Here is a 26,911-nt window from a genome sequence, read left to right as displayed (position 1 = left end):
CCCAGCGACATCAGTAGTTTTCTATTTAAAGTCAAGCACTGGTTCACTGAACCTGACTCAAAGATAACCGCAGCTTGTTTCATAAAACTGGAAAATTAATCGGTGTGAAATGTATTGGAAAACAGTACGGTTATTCATGTGCCTCAGCAGTTTCCTTATTAGCTAAAACAAGCTTTCGATTGTTCTGCCAGGGCATACAATACCTCAATATGCTGCAAAATAGGCTGTTATAAAATGAGCCTGCACGACTTGCATACCTCAATGACCATTTCTGTGACAAATGTGAATTAATATTTTGAATCCAAGGTCAAAGTCTAATCATTAAAATGACAATGGCTCAGTTGCTAACTAGCTTCTTTAGATGTATGCCTCACCGTATTTTGCTAGCTTGTCCTTGGCTGACTGGGATCCAGTAGGGTTTGGAGAAGACAGGGACCACTGGTTGTCCTTGTGATGAGTTCCCTAGAAAGTTGCAATACAAATTCCTCCCAGCAGATGCAAAGGAAACCAGCATGTGATCAAAATCTTCCTATGGAAAAGAACCACACATTAAAATAGAAAGATTAGAAGCTCATAAAACAAAAGGGTGGCTTAGGGTTCCAGATATATCATGTTGCAAATGGTCTTTCACAGTTGGCTCCATTCCTTGGAACCACTGAATCACTTCCTACTTGGACACATTTGGAAATGTCAACTTTTTCCAATTCAATTCTATCTGGCCGCATCAACTGAAAATTCAGAGTGGCTCAGTGACAAAGTGTGGTAAAGGTAGTTGTGTAGAAGCGTATCAATGAATTAACTATCCTAGCAGAATTAAGCTCCTTTAAATAACACTACCCCCCACCCTGAGCAATGCTAGAATAAAAATTAAAGGCAGGTCCTTTTGCAGGAAGAAGTGTCCCTTTTTAAATCTGGATTACTTTTCAGCAAGTAATTCAGGCTTGGGTAACTTTTTAAACCTTGGGAAGTTGTTTTAATGGAAGGGGAATGTATTAAGACTTCTGATCTCTGGTTCTGAAATACTTATTGAAGTTGGCATCTGAGCCACTTCCTTGGGCTCTCAGGATTAAAGCCTGCAGCCTTTTTATGTTCATTTCAAATTATACTGAGATATTCTTTAGATAGTAGTCTATTATGAAGTAGATAAAGGAAATCTGTAATGTGAGTTAAATTAAAGTCTTAATGAGGAAAATTCGTTGCATATAACATGAAAGCTGCAATCATTCCTAGACATAGAAATGTTTTACTAGGAATTAAGAACCGGCTTCCAAGGCACGTGATGTAGATTGATGGGTGGAAACTCTCCTAAACTTAATGAAACAGGAAATCCATCTTTCGTCTGATATTAGTGTAGGAGGGAGGGACTGTCACAGGAAGAATCTGGCAGAGTTACTTATGAACCTGAATGCATGGGACAAAGCTGAGGAGCAGTGTCTGTGTATACAAGGATGTTTCATCACAGGAGCCAGGGCTCTTCTGCTGTCTCCTCCTCTTGTCCAAATGCAGGTGACACTGGTTGAGCACCTTATGACGACTTATGAAGTAGAAGAGTATTTCTATCCTTGGAAGTTATGGAAATAACTGGATGCAGGAGATCAGGATGTTCTCTGCCTCCACCCTTGAGGAATGGGGTGATAAGAGAAGAAATTATGCTGACTTAGCCATATGTCCAGGAGGATTCATTTTGACTCTGTAATCTTGGTATCGGCTGCCAGCTCAAAGGAGATGAGTGTGATGGTGATGTTTCAAGGCATATTGTTGAATTGGCAGCTACTGATTACTTTCTATCCCTGATCTGAAAAATGATGAGGCCCGTGATTTTACATGCCTCCAACCTGACTGCAGACTAGTGCTAGGGGTAAAAATTAAAAGGGATGGTGAGATAGCTTTACATACATTCTTACATCTGGTCTAAATGCAGGAGATTTCCTGGCCCAAGATGTGATCTGATGGTGTGAGTTCATTCAGCTAACGTCTGGGATGACATTAAGTCAACACCAGATAGTGCATACCACAGCAAAATCCCCGTGCAAGCTGGCAGAGCCACCACAGCCAGCAGCACCTGCACAGGCAACAGCTCTTCTGAGCCTCAGCTCTTAACTCGCATGTCCATCTTACATGGGCAATATACAAAATGTGATATGCTTGATGATTTTGGAGTGCAGACAATTAATTTTTAAAACCTTTTCAGTACCCCTGTGGTTTGTGCGCTCCCTGGGGCAGCGCTGCATGCCTGCTCACACCAGGCAAACCCTCTGTGGTGCTCCCTGGGCCACCCCCAGCAGCTGGTGGATGGACTTCACGTGTGGGCAAGCAGCTGGCCTGCCACCTCCTGCCTCCCCCCGCTTCTCCCCAAACACCAGCCAAAGCAGTTGTACAGTGGCTAATGCTGCTGTGCCACGTACCTTGGATATGAGCTCCTCTTTGAACACTTCCAAAGTGACTGGTATTTTGAGTGTCTGGTTAACACTGCTAGTAAGGACTAATGGGAAAACTTCTTGATACAGATAAGAACTCATAAGCTTCAGTGAATTATTTCTAGTGGGTGTTTAATATTTTTAAGTAAGGTTACTCCAACACCACATTTCTAGAGGATATCTACATTGTGAGGGGACTGTTTCACTGTGCAAAGGGTTAACTCTGATGGCCATCTGCAGTGGGAGTGAAAAGAACTTGGCCAAAAAGCAGCATCCATGAACGCATAATTTCTGACATGACATTTATTCTCTATCCATATTGTGTTTGCTGTTTGCAGACTTTCATTTGTAAAGATTTTCTTTATCTCTTCCTGAAAAAATTATATTTTTAGGAGTAAAACAGTCAGTGAAGGCGGCCAGGGTGCCGCTATCCCCTTTAAACTAGCAAAAATAAAACATAACCTGAAATTCTACAATGCACAGATCCTTCCTGTTTGCTATCTATTATTTATATTCATTGTCAATAGTTCATCAGTTCTGGTCTGTTTTCCCACATCAAAAAGCTTGTTTTTCACGCATACAGCCATGCAGTAGAAAAACCAATGTGATCAATGACCTCAATACAATGAAAATAACCTGCTTAAAATGACCTGTTTGCATACAGTCTACAAGCTGAAAACTTTAAATTCCATTTATGCAAAAAAAACCCCAACAACATTTCAGGGAAATGAAATTCTCAAATACAAAATAATTCTTTCTTACTGTTTTGAGTGAGGTATTTGAATGAATTCTTGCAAATAACAAATACACTGGAAGAAATCAGGATGAGTTTGTAAACAGCCTGCAAAGAGGAAAAATTGCATTCTTCTGATAACATATCCCTCTTCATAAAGGGGCTAGTCCTACCTAACCAGGAGCTGTTTGTGAGCATTTCTCAAAGTGATGAATGCTGTCTCACCATTTCCTTCTCTCTTTCTGATGATCTGTTATAATAACAGCAGCTTTTATCATAACTCTATTTGCGAGAGCCCCTCGCTTTCTTCCTTCTTTTACTATAAAAGATCTCAAAGGAAGCCTTTGTATGGGAGGAGAAGCCAAATTAACATAATATGCAGCCCCTATAAATAGCTCCTTCAAATTAGACTCTTCTACAAAACCTTGAAGTGATATTTCTTTGCTTTTTTTCTTACTGCTGGTAAAAGATACAATCTCGTATAACATTTTTCCTTTACAAAACATTAATTTTGTTGTTCTTATTTTGGCTTTTTTTCAAAGCTTTTATTCAGTCACAGGTGAAAGCAGCTCCTTATTATTGTATTTTGAATTTGTGCAAAAAAGAGCTTGTTAAAAATGTGGCATGTAGTATTGGCAAATTAATTACCAAGGACAATGCAAAATTGTCCTAAAGACAGGTATTGGAAAAATTGGCATTTTTGTAAGCTGTGTTTCTAAATTTTTTTCAAACTTTTTAAGAATTGCTTCCAGATGTAAAGAAAATAAAGAGCTCATCAGCTGAGAAGCATTAAGACAAGGATATTTAAATCAATGACTGGCATGAGGATGATAAATGAGAAAATGTTAGTCACTATTTGCACACTGTAAGGATCATGTGGTGAAATTATCAGATATACAGATGAAATTACAGAGGTTTGTTTCATTTTTTTTCACACAATGCCCAACCAAAGTGTAGAATTCCATTCCATGCGGCAAGTGAGTTCAAGAGGAGTTTAGACAAATTGCTGGAAGACAAATCCCTTAGGTTTTTTCACAAGACAGTCCAGAGATCACCAGTAACTCAGAGTGCTGAGGGGTTGCACTAAGGGAAAGCCTACTGGGTGTATCCCTTTGTCCTTATGCTCTTCCTCTTGGACATGGTTGGAGAGAGATATCGAGGCTACCCAAAGTCCACACGGTGGTTGTTATGATCTTAAATGTCTCATAGTCATTGTCCACGTTTCATTCTGGAGGCGAAGACCTGGTGCCACCTGGTACTCATCGGGATGGTGTGTATGTGTGTCAGCCCTGGGGTCCCCCTTCCCCACGTCTCCTCTCACCTTCGGGACAGCCTGGCATAAACATCTGGTCCCAGAATATGAGCATGGATGTGAAATCTGTAGAAAAACATTAACACTGCTTGTTGATTGAGGGTAGTTGCCATCGAGTTGTTAGTACTGTAAATATTAGTCATTGCCAGGAGGCACCAGTTCCAGCTGTGCCAGATCACTCCTGCCTGGCATGTGTGCCGCTCGCCGTCTGCTGTGGTGGGGATGGAGGAGGCTCAGGGCTCTGTGCTGACAGGGCCCAGGGCTCTTTGGCCTGATCTTGATTTGTTTGGGGCTTCCCTCTACGGACCAAGCAGTGCAAAATGGTTTAAAAATGATCCCTGTGAACTACACAGTCTCTTGTCAATATTAGTTGCTTACCGCTGCTAAAGAAAGAAGAAATGGCTGATATTATCAAACACAGCTTTTCAAAACATGCATAGGAACACACCAATTCTTCCAAAATAGTTCATGTTTTTTCTCTCTCATTTCTTTAACACTGAGGATCTTCCTTTTTTTTTTTTTTTTTTTTCCCCCCTCGGCAATTTTAAGGACTGATAATTTAGTTTTTAAAGAAAAAGCTCAGCTTCTCAGAATCTCATGACTCCGGTGACTGAGCAGTGGGAAAAACACTAAATATCACAAGATGCATAATTAAATCACAAGCATCCTTCAGTTTCTTGAGATTTGGTCCTGGGAATATTTTCCTGATCTCCAAAGCAGCTAATATTTTAATCCTGGCCAGGAAAAGGCAATCACCCCTAATCTAATTTAATTTAGGGCTTGCAATGAAGCTAACTCATGACCAAATTGTTTGCTTTTTAATTCCATGGCAGTATAATCCATTGCTATATCGTGGGCAAATTACTGTTCCCAGCTCATGTATAAATATAAAATTTATTTACATAAAGCATAGACTAAAGTATTGGACAGCTACTCAAAGAATGTCTGTTTTGTTCAAATTAAGAATAGCATGTGCATTGAAGAAATCCTATGAAAAATATTATTTCAAACTAATAGGGCTCCTCAGTAAATATTTTTTTAAGAAAAGGTAATAGCTGGAGAAACATGAAACAAGCTCTTTGTGCAGCCAAGCTCACTCTTTCCTGAGACAGTACCATCTACATTAATTACTAGTTTCCCTTCCCCATAACAGTTACTTCTTAAAGAGGAATTTACAAAATTAAGAATAGCTTTGAATGTTTTGCATGATGGAAATTCTTTTAACACTTCCACTTCCGTAACTCATTACAATGACTCAAATGCAACAGAAAAAAGTTCCTGAAACAGGTTCACAGGAGGGGTTTAGAAATTGCCCTGCTTTAATTTGACTGTCATTTTCCAGGAATCACAGAGTGAGTCTTTCATTTTTTTTCGCAGCTTAAGGTTTTTTTAAACTGTTGCCAATCCTTTTTTCGAGGAGTTTAGCTCCTCTTTGTTCAGTAAAATATTCCAGCTGTAATGCTGCCCGGGAAGGCCTCCTGCATGGCTGGGCTGCGTCTGTACTCACAACGCTTTGCAGATCTCAGCGCTCTTTGTGCCCAGGCCCGTGAACTCTTTTCGGGGACTTTATCTGCTATAATCACCTTGCACATTTATGGCTCAGTACAATAAAACCTTTGGCAGCTTGTTTTCTTGAAGGAGCATGCTCAGCCTGACAGAATACTAGTTCACTGATTTGCTCCTCTCTCAGCTTTCTGGAACATTACAGCACCTAGCCTTCCATTAATATTTTTTTTTCCCATGAATGTAAATAAAAATTTAACCCAATAGTCTTTCCAAGTCTCTGAATGGGGGAAGAATAACTGAGGAAATGGGCTTTTGGTAATTGAATTGCCAAAGCGAGCACATGCTGTGTGACCTTCTTAACATAAACACGGTGAGCAACAAGCCTGGTGGTGCTCTGCATGCTGGTGCCGTCCAGATTCAGGGTACCAGATCCCTTCACAGATGATGGATGAGTTACTCTGGTGGGGGCAGGATTTTTCTGAGTAGTTCCTACCAACTAATTCTGCTCCCTGGGAAATTTAACAGCAAAACTCCCTTTGATTTCAGTGGTAAGTGCTTGGAAAATCCCACCCTGCTGTAAGGGAGAGAGTGATGTGGGAGAGAACGTGGCAGCCATTTTCTACATGAAAAGGAAAGAGAAGATAGAAGCAAATTTTGCCTCTAATTTCAGGGGAAATTGAAGTAGGCAGTGTGAATGTAGCAGGGTGTCCACTGAAAGGATAACTCATATCAATAACGACATGAATGCATGCGCTGTACCAAGTCTCTAAACTAATTTTCCTACATAATTAAATATCCGTCCATGTTAAAATGTGACTTGATTCAACCTTGTGTCTTCAGTAGAACTTGTATACCAGGCCACATAAGAAATATTCATTTAAAAGCTTGCTGTCATCTCATAGCACAATACATTGGAATAAAGGAAATGATCTATGTTTTCAGATGATGACAGGAATGCTTTTAATTCCCCTAAATATCTCTCATTGTCAGGGAGGAGGACTTTATCTCACATGTAGCTGAACCAGTCTCTCTGGCATCTTTTTATATGCATGGTAAGAGATCTGAGCTTAAATATGTTCACTTTTGGATGAGATAAATTTCTCCCCAAAAGTAAGTATCTTTCCTTTAAGTATAAATGGAGCCAGGATGAATGGTTCTGATGTGGATGTATATATTTCATATGACTGTATCTGATCCTGTGAAATCCAGCCATGGTGTCCCAGCTGTGTCCCATAAAAGTAGACTTTTATGTCTTTGTTTTTTAAAGATCTTTTAAATAACTAGATCTAATGAGGTACATGTTTTGCATGAAAAATGTATTATTTCAGCTTCCTTTTAAACCAGAAGCCCTTACAACATTTTGTACCTATAGCTGGCAAAACCAGCCTGTTTGTACACCATTTATTCATTTTACATCCTGCCTGGGAAAACACAGTATCTATAGGCTATTTAAAAACAAAATGTGAATGGGAAACTAAGTTTATACTTAATAACTTACTTAATTTCCAGAAATGTTCTCTGTTCTTAAATATAAGAGAAGTGACTAAATATGAAATCAGGAATCTAACACAAGCTTCCAAGTATTATACAATCTTAACTTTATGATTACAGAACAGATCAGTACAGTCAAAGGGGGAGTTCTGTCACTTTTATATTACATTACTTTGACCCGGGAATGCAGATGGTATAGTCTGAAAAACACAATGTCTGTTTGCTGTAACTGGAAAAAAACAAGAGTGATCTGATCCTCATGTGCCCACCCCACAGCTCATTCAGTGCTTCTTCACCCAGAGCCTGGGGAAGACACAGCTCCCTTCCCTGCTGTCCCCTCCAACAGCTTCTGCGGGATGTGGTTAGGATGATGCCTTCTCTGGGGGAAAAGCTCAAAGCACCTCCACTCATTTCACATCAGGCTCAGGACCTCAGCCAGCTGGTGTCCATGGCACAGATTGGCACCAGAGCCCTACCAGTGCAACTGTCCATGCTCCATCACAGCTCCCTGGCTGGTGCCTCCTTCCCCAATTTTCTGCAGAACATCTGGCAGCACCTTCTCATCACACATTGGCAATGTACTCCCACAGTCATGCATTCTTGCTTTTGTTTAGCCTGAATATTTTCGTGTTTATTAAAAATGTTCTGCACTCTCTTTATGAGTCTAGGTAAAATATATGCTCAATAAATGTAAAATGTCAGTAAATGATAAAACAGTATTTATAACTGGGCTACTGACCAGTCATTGAGGAGCAACACATTGAGTTATAGTGCTGTGTTGCAGCTTTACAAACCATACAGTGGCTGAACGAAGAAATCAATATGTCACAAATTTGAACTACTCGACACCTTTTAATTTCCAGAGATCATCTTTCTTCAGATCTCAATGTGCCTCACTGGGTCAGACACGAAACAGGCCCCATGACAACCACTGCTTCCTGTCTTACAGGGCTCAGTACGCTACATGCAAATATCCCATAGAGCAGCTCTTTCAGATACCTGCCACTACACGTTATTCATCCTTAGCTAGATGCTAATGGGCCACAGAAATGAAAACATGCGATTCAATGCTGATATTTTGGTTTACCAAGGTTGAGAAAGGGAGCTAGTTCCAACTCTTCCAACGTGGACTGAATCTGAGGTCTCAATCTCACCCCTGGTGAAAAGATCGAGGGGGGGCATGTCTTTTTTTTCCCAAAAAAACTATTGCCATTACCGAAGAGTGACTCACACAAGAAGGAAAAAAGTGGTGCAGAGCATGTCTTGCCAAGGAAGATCCAGGCAGTGTGGTTTGGGGTGAGGTGCTGCTGTGTCGCCTTGCTGCTGTCTGTTACCCTCTGGTCAGCTGTCAGCAGGGTTCATTCAGTTATTCATGACCATACCCAACAGTTATCAATAAAATCACATATTGCTTACTTGTTAAATTCTCAGTGCTCTTAAGCACAGCCAAGCTGAGCCTGAGTACATCTGGAAAGCCTGAATAAATTTTCTCCAGCTGCAGGTTTCAAGTGATGATTCCTTGCTTTAGAATTGCCTTTTACACATGCTCAGCTATTCGGTCAGATGCATACTCATGCAATATGCAAACACGACATTAAAGGCAAAGGATTTTAAATGTTGGTATTTAAAATGCACATCTCCCCAGCATATGATAATGGCACTTTAAGCATCAGCATTCCCCTCCACTGAAACGCCTTCATCTTCCCTCCCCTCTGCCCTTGGGGCTCCACACACCCTTGCACGTCCCCCACGCTGAGCCCTGGTGGCTCCCCACGCACCCCCTTGCTGCCCCAGGGCCTCTGCCCTCCCCCTCTCACTCCTGCTCTCGCCTTTGGGTCTTCCTCCCAAACACTGATGTTTTTAGCTTCCTTCAGATCTGATGGTGACACCAAGACTGTTGAATAAAGACTCAGAAATGCTATATGTAAATCATACATTTATAAGCTTAGTCTTCTTAGCTGGGCTTGATAATTTGGGGCATTTCTAAGCTCCTCACACAGTGGTCTCATTTTAAATAAGTACTATGGGTGTTGTTACAGCTCTCAAGGTTAAAAATAAGGTTGATCAATCTGTAAGAAGAAATTGAGCATGTGCTGCAGAAGTCTCACCTGGGAGCTAGGTACTGAATACCTGTTTTGAAAATAATGCTAAATATAAGAGTATTTAATGATCCCTTTTGTCAGATGGCACTCACTTTTCCTAGGCTACATTTGGTTTACCCCTCTGCTAGACGTTAATTCTCTCCTGCCAGGCCATTGAAAGCACTGGATAATAATAAACCAAAATGTGCTTTCTCTGGAAGTACAGTAATTGAGAGGGAGACAAATACATAAGTGGCTATCTGAGGACCGTAAGAGAGATTCTGGCTTACCCAGCACACAGATTTTGTGAGAATGGCAGTATATTTGCAGAGCCTAATGAAAGTGAGCCAGGAGTGCAATACGATCAGCAAGGCCTGTCACTGAGGCACAGGATATCAGCATATTTACTGAAATGGAGAAGGCAACATTTAAAAGAATTGTCATTTTTAATTAATGCATGAATCACGGAGGAGATTATATTTATATACCAAAGGATCTCACTGTGAGGATGGAGTCCTGTACCTAGCACTACCTCTTTAGAGGACAGAGAGAACAGAGAGCTGAGCTCAAGTGATGATCTGCTGGGAGAGGGGGAATGTCCTAGCTCCCTCCCTTGGCCTCCACCCACCAGCTTTTGCAGCCCCTGGCCTTGGCACATTTCATCCAAGGTTTCTCACTTGCTCCCCATGCCAAAGAGGGGCTGTGCTGCTCCGTGGCTGCCAGGGATGACCCCAGCCCTGCTCCCCTCACTACCTTTCTGACCACAGCAGGACAGCGAGCTTCGTGTGCTGGCTGAGATGGCTCTTTCAATTGTCAGCATGAATCCCACTGTGTTTTGGCCCATTTTGGATGCTGGTCTATAATTGGTATCATTTAGACACAAAATATTTCAGAATGGAGGAAAAAAAAGACATTTGAGACGACCCAATTTACAATAAGCCTTCCCAAACACCTGTACATCTCACTGTCTCTTGAAGTAGCCCAAACATATTTGTCTGGAGGTAAAGTTCTTCAATAACAGTTCATAAATGGCTCAAGATGTTACTAGACAAACAGAAATAAAAAATTGTCTTTTTTTTTTCCTCAGTTTCACTGAGGATCCTGAAACAGGAAGGCTACCCTGATGCTAAGAGGTATTTTTTGCATGGCTTATTTTCCAACATCATTTCTCTTCCCAGGGCATGCTGAAGGTTTGGTGAGTGCCTTGCTTTTCCCTGTCACTGCACAGATATGCCTCTTGTCCTGTGTAAAAACTGATGTTTCCTTGTGGAGACACATTGAGATTTCAGAGGACTTTGGCAGGTTCTTCACCAGAAGCATGAGACTGGCCCCAGTTTAACAGAAATATTCATGTGCTTAAAGCTGCATCTGAGCTAAAGCACCTTGCTGAGATGGCTCCCTGGCCCTCAAGCACCCTCACAATTAATTTCCTACACAGCCCCCTGATCTCTGGGATATGGGCTCTCCCCCAAGCAATACCCTCTTCTAAGCGGAGGATCTCACAATCACAAGCCCCATATGGCTGCCCCCACTGTGGATCCCCAGGTCCCTCTCTCAGGCAGGGGGCTTGGGCACCCCTGCACCCATTTGGCACCTCCCTTGTGCCACAGCCTTAGCAGCATTAACTTCACAATGCAGCAAACAGCTTAAGTACCCAATGATGGAACACGCCAAATCTGGGATTCACAGCAGATATGTTTTTGTGGAGTATTTAACAGTTTCTATTGCAGAAAAGAGCGGGAGAATCAGTCTTATGAGAGAACAGGTTTAGGCTGCAATCTGGGCAGTTACATTTTTAACTCTATTTAATGAGGTTAATGGATTTTTCTGTTTAAACACAGAGGTCCTGTCTCCCTTCATCCACACCCCTCAAATCCATGAGTATATGGTGCTCTGTATCACTTCTGTTGTTCTCTTCGGTACCAACAAAGTAGTCTATCCTCATACATCAGCATATGATGCTTCCTTAATTTTTTATTTACTGTACTCTATGTGAATTTCAACAAAGGAAATGTTAGACTGCCCAGAAAAATGGGCTCTAGCTTTTTTCAGTGCTCTGTGATCCCAAGAAGCCAGTTTGGACCGGGCTGTCAGGCCATCATCCTGGATGAAACTCAATAGATAATTTTTCCATCCAAAATTAGGCCCTCATGCAGCCATCCCTTTCTTTTATTCTTCTGAGTAATCCCTGCTATTTGCCTACATCATGCATTTATTTGTTTTTCTAAATTGTGGCTCCTATTTCCCATAAGCATAAACGATGCTGACTGACCACTGCAGCCCATCACACGTATCATTAAGGATGACTCCGAGCTCCACTATGGCCCCTCGTTTCTATTGTTGAGTATTTTATATGCACACTTCAGCAAACACGTGATCCCAAATCAGATTTTTCTACAGATAAGCAGCTGGACACACTGTGCCGCACTCACTGATGGAAAAGAAATGTTTAGCCTGACATAATTACCTCCACCATCAACCATAGTGTCTGATGAGAACCCTTCCATTGTGTGACATCCCTGGAGGCATATTCCCCCTTCAGCCGTGCAGGCATTTTAAGAACCGCTGGGAGCTGTACCGTCAGTCTGCATGCTGATCTGTGATGAGTAAATGTTGCTCGAACAGTTTTTGTCAGTGCTGATTTACTTGCTTTGTTTGTTTGGGGTTGTAATAATAGTATTAAAAGTCTTTGCTCCTGATGTATTTGACATTGTGCCATTGGTCCATTAGGATTTGGTGGAGTGTTGTGCATTATTTTTAATTTGCATTCACAGTATGCTCTGTAATAACTCACTCTGAATTCTAGCAATGGATGCTGTGAATTTGTATTAACAGCAGCGCTGATTTGTGCAATGTGTAGTAAAATTCTTTGCAGACGAATACTTACCGCTTCATGTCCTTTAGCATAGCAGATCAGAGTTTCCAAATAACAACAGAGACTTTTTTAGCAAATTGTTCCTTGGCTAATCGTAATGAGAAGGATTTCAGCTTGGATGGAAAACATTGACACAAGCTGCCGTTGATGCCAACAGTTTACATGGTTTCAAAAAGCAATTAGACACAAATATGGAAAAAAATCCATGAAAGGCGACTAAACACACAGATAGCTCTGGTTCAGAACTTCCCTGAGCCATTGATTGCTGGAAGCTGAGAAAGGATCCTAGGGACGGATCACTGCACAGTTCTTCCCTAGGAGTCTGCTGCTGGGCACTGCCTGAAGAACATGCTGTTCTAGTCTGACCCAATAGGGCCTTTCTTACAGTGTGGTGTTAAGGAGTCATGCTGAGAGCATTTAGAAAGAGAGAAAGGAAAAAACCACAACCTCTCCCTTCAGGTTAACAACTTGCAAGTTTTCAGGGTTTCTGCATTAAAATCCTCCTTTGTATCTAAGTAGAATTTAGATCCTCTTCCCCCCCACCTCCCCCCCATCAGCTTCCTTCGGGAGAACATACACGCTGGACTGCACTACAATCATGGGCAGCTCAGTTCCCGTGGTGCCCTTAATTGGATGAAGCCTTGCACAGTGGCTGCCAGTAGAGCACTAATTTTCAGTAGTTTCTGGCCTCAAGTCTGCTTATGCTACAAGATGCATTTTTGGCAATGAATATTTATCTGCCATGGGACAGGATGACGATTGTTAAAGAGAAGCTGGTTACTTGGTTAAATTAAACAGAGGAATCTGGTGAAGCACACACAATACATTACTCTAGCAAAAATCAGTAGTTTTGTGCACAAGAGGCAAGTCCTACAGTAAGTGTGACACTTATGAGACCCTCAGTATCTTGAAGACTTCTCCATGTGCCCCTTTTTCACCTTGACTTTCTCTGGAGAGTGAACAGTGACTTACAGGATGAGTCGTCACTGGCACACTTGATGAACATGTCAAAACTGGGGTACACACAACTGCTCTTAAATACCTAATACTTCAGCTAGTTTTACGTAGACCTCAACAGACTGTCAGCAAATTTAGTTATTACATTATTATTTTAATAAAGCCTAATTTGTAAGTTGAGGACACAAAATCTCATCCTGAAAAAATAGTGAAAAACATTAAGGCAAGACTGAAAAAGCATGGCAGCAAGAGCCACACAAGGTGATTATTTAGTTTGGAATTGACTTTTTTTTTTAATAGGGTACAGGAATGCACTTTTTTTTTTTCTGTTTTTATTTTGTGAAATGATCTGGACAATTTGATGTCCTGGAGTTTGGCAGACAGCACCTCAGTTCTTGCTGTTTATCATTATTCAAACCATGCTGCCCAGAACTGTGGGTGGAAATAAATAAAAAAGTTGTGAAATGCAGTGAACCAATAACTTTCTCCTAGTTTGAAACACATATGCTTTGGTTTGGTGGGTTTGTTGGATTATATTTTTTTGCTAAAAGCACTCACATTGATGACTACACTAAAGATACTGAAATCGTAGTCTCGCACCAACACCTCACTCTGGGGACTCGCATGCTTTGCCACACCGTGAGACTCCCATTTCACCAAATATTTTTAGTACCTCTCTTCTTCCTAATTGTACCAGTCATCTCCCCTCCTATTTACAATAACTAATATCCCTATGACAGCCATTGCTTAGATGAGAAGGCAGCATTAGGAAAGCATTTAATGAACATTAATTGCTTCTTAATATGATTTAGCTGCTGGAAATAAGGCAGCTAAGCTAGCTCCATGTGACCAGCAGCCCTACAGGCACTACCATCAGACTCCTTTCGAGATGCAATCCTGTCGTCCTGGGGGGGCAGCAGCCTTTCACAGATGAGACCCAAGGCTACATTTTACTTTTCCAAATTAGCAGCTAAATAGGGTTGTAGGAACTCAGCAACAAAGTCATCATGACACCACCTGGCTGATTAGTGATCTCCTCCTTCTGTGCGAGCCAGCAATTACCAGTTCCCACTGACTTCGGAAGCTAATGGGAATCAGAGGCTGGGGGATGCTGCCAAGATGCAGCAGCTTCCAGCTGTCAGGAGGAGGACGGGAGGGGACACAGTCTCAGTGTACACTGTTCAGTCTTTGTCTGTTCCCATGTGGCATCTTTGGCACCTGTGCCTTTATCATTTTGACCCTCTACAATGTGTTACCTGACACCATCGCTTCTGACATGGCAATATGATGCAAGAGAAACTTGATCTTTGAATCCAGCACTCCTAAATTTGAATCCTGATTTACCATTGATTCTCATCTCACCCTTTAGTTAGGTCACTTAACCTCTCTACTAAGCAGCTCTGCTAGGAAATTGAGGCTGGTAACACCTAGAGATATTGTGACAATCAGTCAATAAATATTTGTAAAGTTGGTAAACAACAAGCACCAAGTGCCAAGTCTAATTTAAACAGATATATCTTATAATCCTCCCATTTTCTATGCAAGAACTTTAATATGACACAAAAATTAACCTTCTGATGGGGAAAAAATCTCTCCTGATATTATAGACTGGTGTTGGCAACAGACCTCTAACTTGAAATACAATGTCCCCACTGACCTCACTAAATTTCCCATGGATTAGCTGACAGTGATACTACTGCAGAGGAAAAAAACAGTGAGAGAAAAAAACAAATACTTTTCTGGACTGTAATTCTTAGCCTTCTTTCATTCAGAGCTGAAATAGAATACCACTAGACATTCCAAAAATGGAAGATCTATTGTTTTACATATTTAATGGATATTATAAAACAGTTGATAATATCAACTAATGTAAGTAGGAGCCTTCAAGTTTTACAGAGGTAACAGCAGGACTGAAATTTCTAGTATCTGCTGACCAGTGTACCTTGAAAAGCTTGACTGTTGGCCCCTACATGTTCATATACAATGTTAACTGAATTTATAGGATAGGCCTGAAGCTGAAGTGGTTGTTGAAACACTTTCACATTCAAGACACTTATGATTCATGACAACCTCGAAACAGCAAACTTCTTCCAGACTTCAGAAGTCTTAACACTGGCTTTGTTTCTCTATTACAATTAAGTACTTCAAAGCCAAGAGGCTGAGCTGTGCTCACAGGTGGACTGTGCAATGAGCCAGTCCAATACCTGCTACCCCTTAGCAACATCAGCCTGCAACTGCTTCTAGCTCCCTCCCACCAGCACCCACAGCACTACTCACCAGTGAGCTAACAAAGGCCCTAAAAAAATAATTAGATGTTTCCTGGCATAGTCCATCACAGCTGGTGCTGCGCTGTTCCTCTGATGGACCACAGGCATGCTGCTTCACATTGTCATACCTAACCACTTACCAGTCAGAATACCAAGTCCCTTGTTACTTCATTTATACAGCTGCAGCAGAGCTCTTATTCTGAGGCTTTCCAGCCATTGTTTCAGAACATAAGAGCAGCTCCGAGGCTTAAGGGAACACTTGCAGATACAGAAAATGTAAGTAAAGGGAAGAATCTGCAAAAACGAGGTGTCTGCTGGTTCACAACTGAAAGGCTGATGTAAGGTACAGCACCTCTACTCCCCGCTCTCCTAATAAAGGGGGCTAATTAATGGCACCTCATCACCTTACTGGGTTTTTCATAGCAATGGCTGGCCCTCTGAAAACAACACTAAGTGCACAATTAGGTAAAAAGATGCAAGCTTACTACAGAAACATTTCTTCACCAATACATTTTTTTAAAACAAACACCACACTGAACGTTATTTCAGAACAAGATAAAGATCTATTAAAGCAGCAGCGGCCCCCCCGCAGGGCAGGGCAGCTGCCCAGGCCTCCCCTTGCCGGGATCTCCGCACGCTGATCCCGCCGCCCCCCGCACGGCGCCTCCACCCGCTCGCCGGCACCGCAGCCCCCCTCCCCCCCAATTAAAGTTTCGATGGTATTTAACTCCCTCGCACCGCAGGTAACCGCCCGCCGCCTCCGCTACCGAGAGGCGCCCCGAGCGGCCCTTCGCAAAGGCCGCCCGGGTCCTGCCCTGACGCCGCTGCAGCTCGCCGAGCCGGCACCGCCGCCCCGGGGGCGAGCGGAGAAAACAGGGCGGCAGCCCCCGGCCAAGCCGCCGCCCGCCCTCGGGAACCTGCCCGGGGGGCGCCGCGCCGCTCGCCTGAGGGGAAAGTTTGGCGGGAAGCCCGGCCTGCGCCCGCCTGGCCCCTCAGAGCGGCCGCGCCGGCGGGCAGGGCCCGAGCAGCGGCCGCGGTGGGAGGGGGGCTGGCGGCGGCGGCGGCGCAGGGCTGCGGCCGCCGGAGCGGGCGAGGGGCGGAGCAGAGAGACCCTGTGGCTGCCATGGCCGCCTCCCCCTCCCCGCAGCCTGCCTTAAATACTATGGGGCGGCCGTAGCTGCGGCGGGCGCCGCTGCCGAGCGCACCATGCGGGCTGTCATCGCCTTGGCCGCGGCGCTGGGCAGCCTGCTGCTTGGCGGCTGCCTCCTGCGCCTGGGCGGCCAGCAGCCCCTCCGCGCCAGGTAGGGCGGCCGGGGGGCCTCGCCCGCTGCGGCGGGGCCGTGGGGCGGGAGCGCCCGGGGCCGGCTGGGGAGGAAAGAGCGGGACGCGGCGAGCCCCCCGCCGCCTTCCGCCGGGAGAGGGGCGCGGCGGAGCCCGGCGAGACGGCCCCCGGGCGCGGACCGGACCGGGCTGGGCTGGGCTCGGTTGTTGGCGGCGTGTGAGGGAGTCGTGGGGAGGGGACCGGCGCCGCTCACGCCTGGTGATGTTTAATCGCTGGTTTTGACAACTTTGTGTTCCCGTCTTGCTTGCCAGGGGCTGGGAGGAGGACGCGAGTGTAGCTGCTGTCACGCCGAAAGTGGTGCGAGTCCTCAGGTCTCCCCTGACGTCCCTTCCTCAGACCGAGAACAGGTAGGGGCTGCCCGCCGGCGGTCACCCGTGGTGTGGGTCTGCGCGGAAGGTCTACAGAAGCAGAAATTTGCCTTCGCTCCAATTCATTCTTCCTCTTGTTTTGGCAGCTTAGTCAAAGAGAGCGTTAGAGACTTGTTAGATTGAGAAAGTGAAAATTCACTTTAACTGTAATAAATTATTTGCTCATAGGCCCTTTTAATGACAGCAGTCACTCTGCCGTTGGTTTTGAGTCCAATAAAATGTTGCGTGTAGCAGTTTTGTTAACGTACGATGCAAAAAGTGTTGCTGAATGGCATGTTCCAGGTATCTTTTATTCTTCTTTCCAGGAAGGTGGAGCTGGAGCTGGGTAATGTTGTTACCATTTTTGAAATGTGTATTTATAAAAATACAGATTTCTCCTTTAAAATTCATAGGATGAAGGCAAGATATATGAAGCCTTTTTCATGTTGTGTAGCATCGTACTTCGTGGGAGCCCTTTCACTTGATCCCATGTCTTGATCTTTTCGATCAATGCAGATCTTTGGTTTACAGCCTGTTATTTTATACTGTGAAGTTTAATATGAAAATAGTTGGTAAAATTAGCTGTCTTACATGCAGGCTTCAATATTAATGACTGTGTTTTCATGCTCTTGAGTCTTCACACACTGTAGAAAAACTAATAGTGCAGAAGAGGGTGGTGTAATCCACGCAGGAGATATTACTATCTAAGAAGTAGTTTGCAAGTATTTTTGCAATTCTTTTTTACTTTATATGGCCACATTGCCATTGCAGTTCCAATGATTATTATATGTTAATATATATTATGATCAAAAACACATGATAAAAATTAAAAAGAACTTGTGAATTGGGTCTTTAATGGGAACTGTGATCTCCTGGTTATATCGAAGTCAGTGGTGACAATACAGTTAACTTTACTGAGGCCACTATCTCACCCAGTCTAGCTGAGGTTGAAACAACATATACTTTCCCTAAGTGAACGCAAGTGACGTTAATCGTAGTAACCATTGCAGTGTACCCTAAAGTACGTTTCTTACGTGTTTCTGATGAGATGCCCTTGTGCTCCCTGACTCAAAATTTAGAGCTTTCACAAGCCATAAGTTTATAACATCTTTCAAGATTAGAGTGAAACAAAAGGAACAGGAACATTTGCAGAATTCTAACTGCTGTTACGTGCTTCTAGCCTGCTTCTCTTTCCTGTGCTCATTTTTTCCCTTTCTGCCTTTTTTTCGTTCTTTTCTACTCCTTACAATTTATTGGTTTTGCAGTACGTAATCTGTTCTGCTTTGCTTTTTGTAGCTGTTACTCCATTCTCCTCTCCGCTCTGTTTTCTGTTATGTCTGTGGTTTCCCCCTGCCCCATCTTCTCATACTCTTCCTTTTCCCTGCTAGTTTCTGAGCTGCAGTCTCCTTCCACTCGGCTTTGTGTGCTAAACCATGGAATCAAATTGACTAGAAATGCTGGCAGAGAGCACTTCAGAGAACAGAGTCTAGCTACTTCCCATCTGCTCTTAGTACAGTCGCAACTGGAGCAAAGTGGAAGCGGCACATACCGAAGAGGGCTGAAAATCCATAGCATGTATGGGTCAGTTCCTAGTCTCTGTAATAAGGTGACAAGTGATCATGAGATTTTAAATACATGTTTTTCCTTAATCTAATTGGAGGATTTTGGCACAAATTCAGAACTGGTTTTGATCAACCTGAAACTGTATTTCTTCGTGACTACGTGACTCCAAAAGTGTGACAAGTGAATTATTCATCAAAAAAAGTTTCGTTTCACTCTAGCTCCTATAACCATAGTGTCTTTGGAGAGATAGCTTGCTGGCTGAATCCAAGAGAGGATGTTCTTTCTCACCTGAGTGACTACGCTCAGTAAGCTGGCCTGACAGGTGTTTGTGGTGCATGTCTGGCATATGAGGAAGGAGAGCGAGCTGTTACTTAATCCAGAGAGCAGCTGGACTGGGCAGGGAGCCATGCTGCAGGGGTTTGATCCAAGCAGCAGCTGGACTGGGCCTGGCTGAAGGCCATGCTGGAGGGATTTGATCCAGAGAGCATCTGGACTCATTCAGGAGATGCAGACCAATCCCTCAGTGATGGAGATGGATGGTCTGGTCAATAGGAATTGGATTCCAGTTTGCAATGGGGTTTTGCTGCAGTATCCGTGAGTATAGCAAAAGGTCAGAAGAGTCCCTCGTTGAAACAGGTTGTACAGGAGTTGGTGCATTTTTTGAACCAGAAGAGGCTACATAAGTATATTGATGCATAAAACTAGGAACAATCTATTGGTGTAGACTTCCCAAAGTATTGTTCTCCTGAAGTACCCTGACAGTTTGGATAGCATTGCTGTGTGGCTGACAGCAGTGTCCTTTCCTGTGTAAGAGTATGCATGGATGTTAGGTTAGACTCTGATCTCTTAATCAGTTTGACACATTTTTCTGGAAAGCTGAGATTTTCTCACCAACTTTGGTGGGAGGATTCAGGAAAGGAAAAAGAAAAAAATCTGGGCACTATCCTTCTTGAAATCCAAGTATTAAAGTAATCTAGATAGCCTTCAGAATCGCAAGTTTATCTTCTTATCGTGATTTCCTTTGCTGTTGGAGGCTTATTTGTAACCAGACATCTCCTGAAGAATCTCTAAGGCCCTATTATCCTGTTGCCTCGCAATATTGAAAGCTAATCTGTTCTTTTACTTTGAGTAATTCTTTTAAAAGGATGAAACTGAAGGATGAAAGGATGAAAAGCAGGGGATTGATTCAGACTTCGTAGATATTTAGGCAGCTACTACGCAAAGCAATGTTTAATTAGGTGGTGACCAGGCACATAAAGTTCTCTGAAGATCTGTGTCTTAGCAAATAACCTTGAAGATGTGGTTTGTCTTTTACAGGACATTTCTTACTACTTTTTTTTTGTTAAGTGTTAGATAAACGATGTGACTGCCTCTACAGTGTGACTTCCAGTTTTTGTCTTGGGTTTATTTCACAGCCTACTGTGCCTGTTAGTAGGGTTTCTTACAAAAAAAAAAAAAAAAAGCCATTGTTAGTAATATTTCCATAGTAGTCCCCAAATGTATTCATGGAACTAGTATCATTTACACTGCAATACGATGGTTCTCTGGTAAATCCTCATGTCTATGCCTCATACCATCCTCTCAGTTTTTAAGCTGTAACTGCAAGTACAGCTTAAACTTGCTTGAACCAACAGTACAAACAAAAGAAGTAGTCTTGCACTTGTCCCACCTTCAGATACTTGGTTCTCCCTCCCCAGATGTGTTTGTGCTAGCATATTTGTTTGTGTAGTCACGGCATTAATAGCAAAATAGAAGGCTCAGTACTGCTAGTGCTTATCAGGGGAAGGTGACAATAAGAAGAGGAGCTAGGTGGTCTTAGTTGTGAGGCCTGGAGTGTGCTATGTTAAGCTTAGGCAGAAATTCTAGCTCCTTTTGTACTGCCCAGGAATATATAGCAGGTAAATAATGACAGCTCCTACAAGGGAAGTGAAAATAGTTTTCTCAAGCACTATTTATATATACTTTATATACAGGTAGTAACAAGGCAGCACTACACTGAAGAACAGACCACCACTACTGTGTTACTCTGTTTGTGTCGCCAGTTTTAAGGCATTTGCTTACTATCTTCCTAACTTACTCTCTGTCTTTGCAGGTCCAAGGCAAGCACAGTGTCGAGACTGTTAGGGTAATTGAGCAGTGGGAGGAAGTGGTTGAGGAGCTGTGAGTAAACAAGTTAGTATTAATACAGTGTTCCATAGTGTTGGTTTCTCCAATTCTTCTCTCAGCAGTAGATCTTTATGCAGGCCTAGGGAATAAACAACTATACTTAATTAACTATGCTACAGAGACCTGTACATTCTGTCTCCTGTCAAAATATTGCATTCTGGCAGACAGAAGGGGAAGAAGAGACAGGCTATTACCACAGTTATGAACAGTAGCTTAGTATATTGCACAAATAATTTGCCACAGTTTAGATTAGTCAGCACTGGTGGCCACTTCACTAATTTTACTGCTCTCTTAATATTTTTCCCCTTCACTCCCAAGTGGTGCATGCAGACATATTTCAGAAGCGCATTTCTTAACACATGCCTTGTGTATTACTTCTGTCTAAATGAATAGGTGTTCAGTTGAAAGCTGCTGCCAGGACACATTTACGTTCTGACAGTGGTGAAAGGTTTCCCAGCCTCTTTCTCTTTACGTGGTCCAAGTGAAACCGCTCTGTCATTCTGTCTATTGTGTTCTATTGTAACATCATTTTAGTGTAAGTTCCTTATTCTTTTCACTTTACCCACCATGAGACTCTGAATGCTGCTTGTCATGTTACCTGTCATACAGTTTATGGATTTTATAAGAAGTACCTGGTGTTATGTATAACTCTAGTGAATGCACCAGAGGTCTTCTAAATAATTTCGAAACACAGTTTGTCTTAAAGACCTGATTTAGCATTCTTTAGATAATCATGGGAACTTGAACAAGGATAGTAGGATCAGTCTCTTTCACAGTTACTGTGATTAATGTTACGAGACAAATTCTTACTCATATGGTTTGATAAAGTCATTTTTATGGTCCATTTCACCATACATTTAAATTGTGTATTGCCTTATTAATCAAGGTGTTGTGAACCTTAAAAACATCACTATATTCTTATAATCCAATTCATTTGAAATAGTGTCAAAGCTAGCAGAGCACTCTTCCTAGGGAAGTATAGATTACGGGTTTTTAATAGTATTTGACTAATAGACTATGAGATACAAATACAAATTAGTCTCTTCAAGGGAGAGATTAAGACAGAAGATATTCACAATCTGGATAGTGTTGTTCAGTGCCACTTTGGTAGAAGGATAGAAATGTGCAGTTTTGCATGCAAAAGTTACCCATTTTAGCTGGAGATGCTCAGCTGGAAGAGGGATCAGAGGTCCTGTGCTGCTTCAGGCAGACAAGAGCAGGAAGCCATAGGAAAAGTGCAAGAACTACTTCTGCTGGGAACACAGTGAATAGAGTCCATGAGTGGGATTCTTCCTTATGTTCACTGTGAATTTAACTCTTGCTGAAATTAGGGGTGAAATTCTTGTTGCTTTCAGTGCTGCCAGACAGTCCAGTCCTGAGATCTTCTGAAAATTTCACTCCACATTCTTTCAGTTGTTTACAGCTGATTTTGTGGGAATTCTGGAGGATTGGCCTCTCAGTCCTGGTCATGTCTTCATGTTATGGTATAATTCACAACACTATATTTTTTTATCCATCTGCTTCCCTGCCCCCTGCTTCATCCTTTTTTCATCCATCTTATGTCCATCCATCTTCCTACTCTGATAACTGTTTGGGGTTGAGTTTGGTTTTGTTTTTAAAGGACTTCGCTTTTCTTTCCCGCCCTGTACCGCGGCTCCCCCAGAACTCCATGTTAACTGAGGTACCTGTTTGTCCCGTGATTCCCTGCACTAAGGCTTCCTATAGTCTTAAGACTGAGTGCTACAGGTGCAGCAAAAGGGGCCATGGACTTTCCATGTAATTTCTCTATTTCTAATACTTCTTATTCTAAAGGTGGGTGTAATCGTTGTCTTAAAGAATTCTATGGTTTAAGGAACTGCTGTCTTCCTGAGAGCAAGATATAGAATAACAACATGCTGATAAATATGGCACATGGTCTTAATCTACTGTGGATTTATTAAAGTACAGATGGTGTACTTTCAGAGTTCCTAGAATTACCATAGGAAGTATGTGGTCCTCAAGCTGTTCGTATATGATTAAAAAAAACCCCTGTTTTTCAGATTTTGGCCAGTGAGATTGGCTTTGAGAACATCTAAACCCCAAGGGAAATGCAGCAGAAATTTCCCTGTTTTATCAGTTTTATGAGTTCAAGCCAACAGAATATAACATGGTTTCCACTTCAAGTTCTCATGTAGCTTAAGGATTTGTAAAATTAGTTGAATGTAGCCTGATATCTGTGGTTTTAGGCATGTTATCTGATTTCATTCCAGACGTTTTAGTGCAGTTCTAAGTATTGAACAAAGACTGTCATCTACTAGGTCAGGTAAATTCATTAAGTGATAAATATTGCCTAGCATAATTGTCCGAAGTGATCAGAAATCTAATCTGAGTCTGATGTCTGCACAACTCTGCAATGAATAATGCATTAGAAATCTGGACTGCCCCTTGCACACCCCTTTTGTCTGAATGCAAAAATCTTTCACTCATGTGAAGCAGAGGCCACTCTGACCGTGAAACAGAAATTCAGAAATTTAACTTTTACTAGAATGAGTAATTGTTTTGCATGTCTTGCAAATAAATTCTTTTATTTTTATATCTTTTTGCACCATATACAGAGCATTGAGTAAACTTTTTCCAGTAAACTGGTGGAAAAAGCCACAGAAGCAGCACTTTGGTGATCTGTCTTGTGCCTGCATTATAGGGATAAAGAATTTGGATTAAAATTCGTGTCTGGTCTTCCCCACAGTTGTGCCATTTTCACCAGTCTTTACATGTGTCATGGAAAAGGAAGGAAAGATTCCTTATTCCTTTTTTCTCCCCTCACTGGCTGTAGAAGTGATTGTCAGGATTTAATGACAAAACAGAACGGGGATTTAGTTTGCTCATTCTTTTTTATCTGACTTCTTCCTTTTTGAATTTTTCAAGCCTTGAAAATGTGTGCATAAAAAGCAATTACATATTAAAAAACTTGCTTCAGCTGATCTTAGTACTGTGAATTTAAAAGACTAAAAGTATGTTGAGTAAAGCTTGCATTTGGTTGAGAGAATATTTATTCACTGCTCCACTGATCTCAGGACATAAATCAATAGGAAGCTGCAAGGACCTTGCAATGGTTCTCTGCACAGAGTTGAAACCTACTTGTGAAAGAATGTTTGTTCTCCAATGATGCCTGCAAATGCATCTCACAGCGAGCTGATCAAACCTAACTGCCTGCGTTGACTTGGTCTTCCTGGCAGGCTTCATGTGTTAAAGAGGTCTCCTCTGGCCAACTGTGGCTCAGAAGGGCTGGGGCCACTTCTCAAATCAGCATCCAGCATCTTGATTTTTAGTTGTAATGGAAGACTTATTTGCAGCAGCAACATGCACTTGGCTTATGACATCAATAGTTCTTTTATCAAGGTGCCATTTATGTAGCTAAGCTTTGCCTGTAGCCATTTCTCTTACTTGAAGCTGCAGCTGCAGCAGAATCATTTGACCTTACTGAGTTAAAGAAGCAAGAGAGAGGAAACATTTAGTGCTAAATTTGTTTGGGAACTGGTGTTGGGTTCTTTTGGGAATGGGCCCACCTGGTTCTTCAGTGTAGACAGAACCATTCAGACTAAGCCGCAATAAACCTGTGCGTGTAAATGGCATAGGCAGAATATTTGCTGGCACTTACTGTGTAAGATCTGCTGAGTTGTTTGCTCTGAACAGTGTGCTCTGAGAGCCTTCTGCCCTCACATTTGTATGTCACTCCTTGAAAAAAAATTAGATAAGGACCTGTATGCAAAATCAGCCAAGGAGCTGGTAGTGCCAGGTGTTACTATCTATTAAAGTCACTGCAGAACTGAAAGGACAGAGGTTTACGTTGTGTTGTCTTACCATTGCCCTCAACAAGGGGCATACTTCCTTAGGGGCACTAAAAGTATACTGATGGTGGAAAGAAAGGAAGAGAGATGATCTCTCTCCTCTGCAGCCTGTGTCCTGGGTGAATTGCTCCTATGGAGTGACTGATTCACTAGCAAATTCATGGGCAATGGAAAGAGAAGGCAAGGCACTTTGTCCCTTTTCCTCCCCTGTCATAGCTGTGAACATGGCAGTCAGTTCAGCAGCAAAATAAGCAAGCATTTATTCTGCTCTTTCTTCTTCAGTCAGCCTTCTTCTCATTTGAATTGTTTAAGAAGAGAAGGCTCAGGGCGTTGAAGGTTAAACTTCTAGAAGAATGTAGCAATATTATGCTTAGGTCAAGAAAGATGTTCTTTGTATATGTAAAGCCAAAGGCATCCCTTTCTGAAGGCATCAGAAGAATAAGTAGATACCCTTCTTTGAGCAAGGGCCTCCTGGAGCTATTAGACCTTGAAGAGGGTACATTGCCAACTTGGCAAGCAAACTCAAGGTCCATGTATCCTTAGCAGAACTACCCTCATTGTAATACTAAAAATCATGCCTATAGGTCAAGAAGACCCTTGCCCAGATGAAGACCCTTCCCCTGAGCACACGTAGTAGTAGAAGTATTGTGTCAGCAGTATTATAATTGTATGTAAATTACTAATCAATGATCAAAGAGAGGATGGACTTCGAAAATTACTAACTCTGCAAGTTTTGTGTATAAATATAGCACAGAAAGTCCCATTGGTGTGCTTGATTTGTGGGAAACCATGGAGCACTAAGGCTTGCGCAACCCTAAAATAAATAAGCAATATCTCTCCTGAGTGTGTGATTATTGACCTATTGCACACCAGGCGACAAATCTGCTTTTCGGACAACAAGGGGGACCTTATCAATACCTGAAGAGAGAGTGCAAAGAGTATGGAGCCAGGTTCTTCTTTGTGGTGCCCAGTGACAGGACCAGAGGCAGTGGGCACAAACTGGAACACAGGAGGTTCCCCCTGAACATCAGGAAACACGTTTTCACTGTGAGGGTGACTGAGCACTGGCACCGGTTGTCCAGGGAGGTTGTGGAGTCTCCACCCTTGAAGATATTCAAGAGCCATCTGGACATAGTCCTGAGCAACTGGCTCTAGGTGGCCCTGCTTGAGCAGGGGGTTAGACCAGGTGACCTCCAGAGGTGCCTTCCAACCTCAGCCACTCTGTGATTCTGTGACTTGAAATGGCATCTTTCCCAAGGAAGAGCTTCAAAATCAGCTTGTCAGAAATCTTGTTGATAAGTGGTCTCTGTATTTTAACAGGTGAAGGCAATGGAGTTTTGGTCCTTGTGAGTAAAAAGAATGATGGTTCAGAAGCAGAGCACATTGTGTACAAAGCAGAAAGACCCTTCCTCTTTGTGTCTGACTGCCTTTGTACAGAGATGGCTTGGATGTTCTGTGTTTCTAAGAACAGCATGGGTTCTGTTCACTGCTGCAGCTCTCACCCAGGAGTGAATGACACAGCATCTATGTCTTTGGTATTTCTAGTTCTGGTTTGGACAAATAGCTGTAGTGTCCAAGTGCTCCATAAGTAGTGAATCAATGGAAAGGACCCAAAAGGAACGGGGAGGGGGGAGAGGGGAAGATGGTGAGGAGCAAGGAAAATAAAAATGCTGGAGGTAAAAAACTTCATGATAAATGACAGTACGCACAGCAGAAGGTTGGTGATGGAAGAGGGTGACTATATGAGGTGAACCTAGATACAGGGTGAACTGAGATGAATGGAATAAGACCTTGATATCTCAGTCATTTACTGATTTACAGCTCAGTCTTCTACTGTGACTGCCGGAGCAAGAGGACCACACAGGAGTTTGGTGAAAATAGGACAACAGGAATTAAAGATCACTGTCTGGCACTTGCCTTGGTTCCTTTTACAAATATTTATTCTTATTATGTAAATAAAGAATAAATGAGGGAGGAAGTATTAAGCTCAAGTCAGTAAGTTAATGTCCAAGTAGAAAGATCCACTT

At 42.6% G+C, this 26,911-nt stretch overlaps 1 protein-coding gene across 2 annotated transcripts in view; it reads left to right on the top strand.

The window, feature by feature from the left end:
• Window positions 1–26,911, top strand: part of HACD1 (3-hydroxyacyl-CoA dehydratase 1) — a 102,273-nt gene that overhangs the window by 38,254 nt on the left and 37,108 nt on the right. The window contains exons 1-2 of one of the 2 annotated variants that reach the window (XM_074865283.1): window positions 16,766–16,940; window positions 17,233–17,328. In XM_074865283.1, coding sequence (XP_074721384.1) covers window positions 16,846–16,940; window positions 17,233–17,328 — 191 coding nt within the window. In that variant the 5' untranslated portion in view covers window positions 16,766–16,845. Of the gene's footprint in view, window positions 1–16,765; window positions 16,941–17,232; window positions 17,329–26,911 lie in introns of those variants that run through there. The other variant, XM_074865274.1, reaches the window with a different exon arrangement.

Source organism: Strix uralensis, chromosome 1 (genome assembly GCF_047716275.1).
Source record: "Strix uralensis isolate ZFMK-TIS-50842 chromosome 1, bStrUra1, whole genome shotgun sequence".
In the NCBI taxonomy this organism is placed as follows: domain Eukaryota; kingdom Metazoa; phylum Chordata; class Aves; order Strigiformes; family Strigidae; genus Strix; species Strix uralensis.
This window is presented reverse-complemented; position numbering and strand designations above follow the sequence as displayed.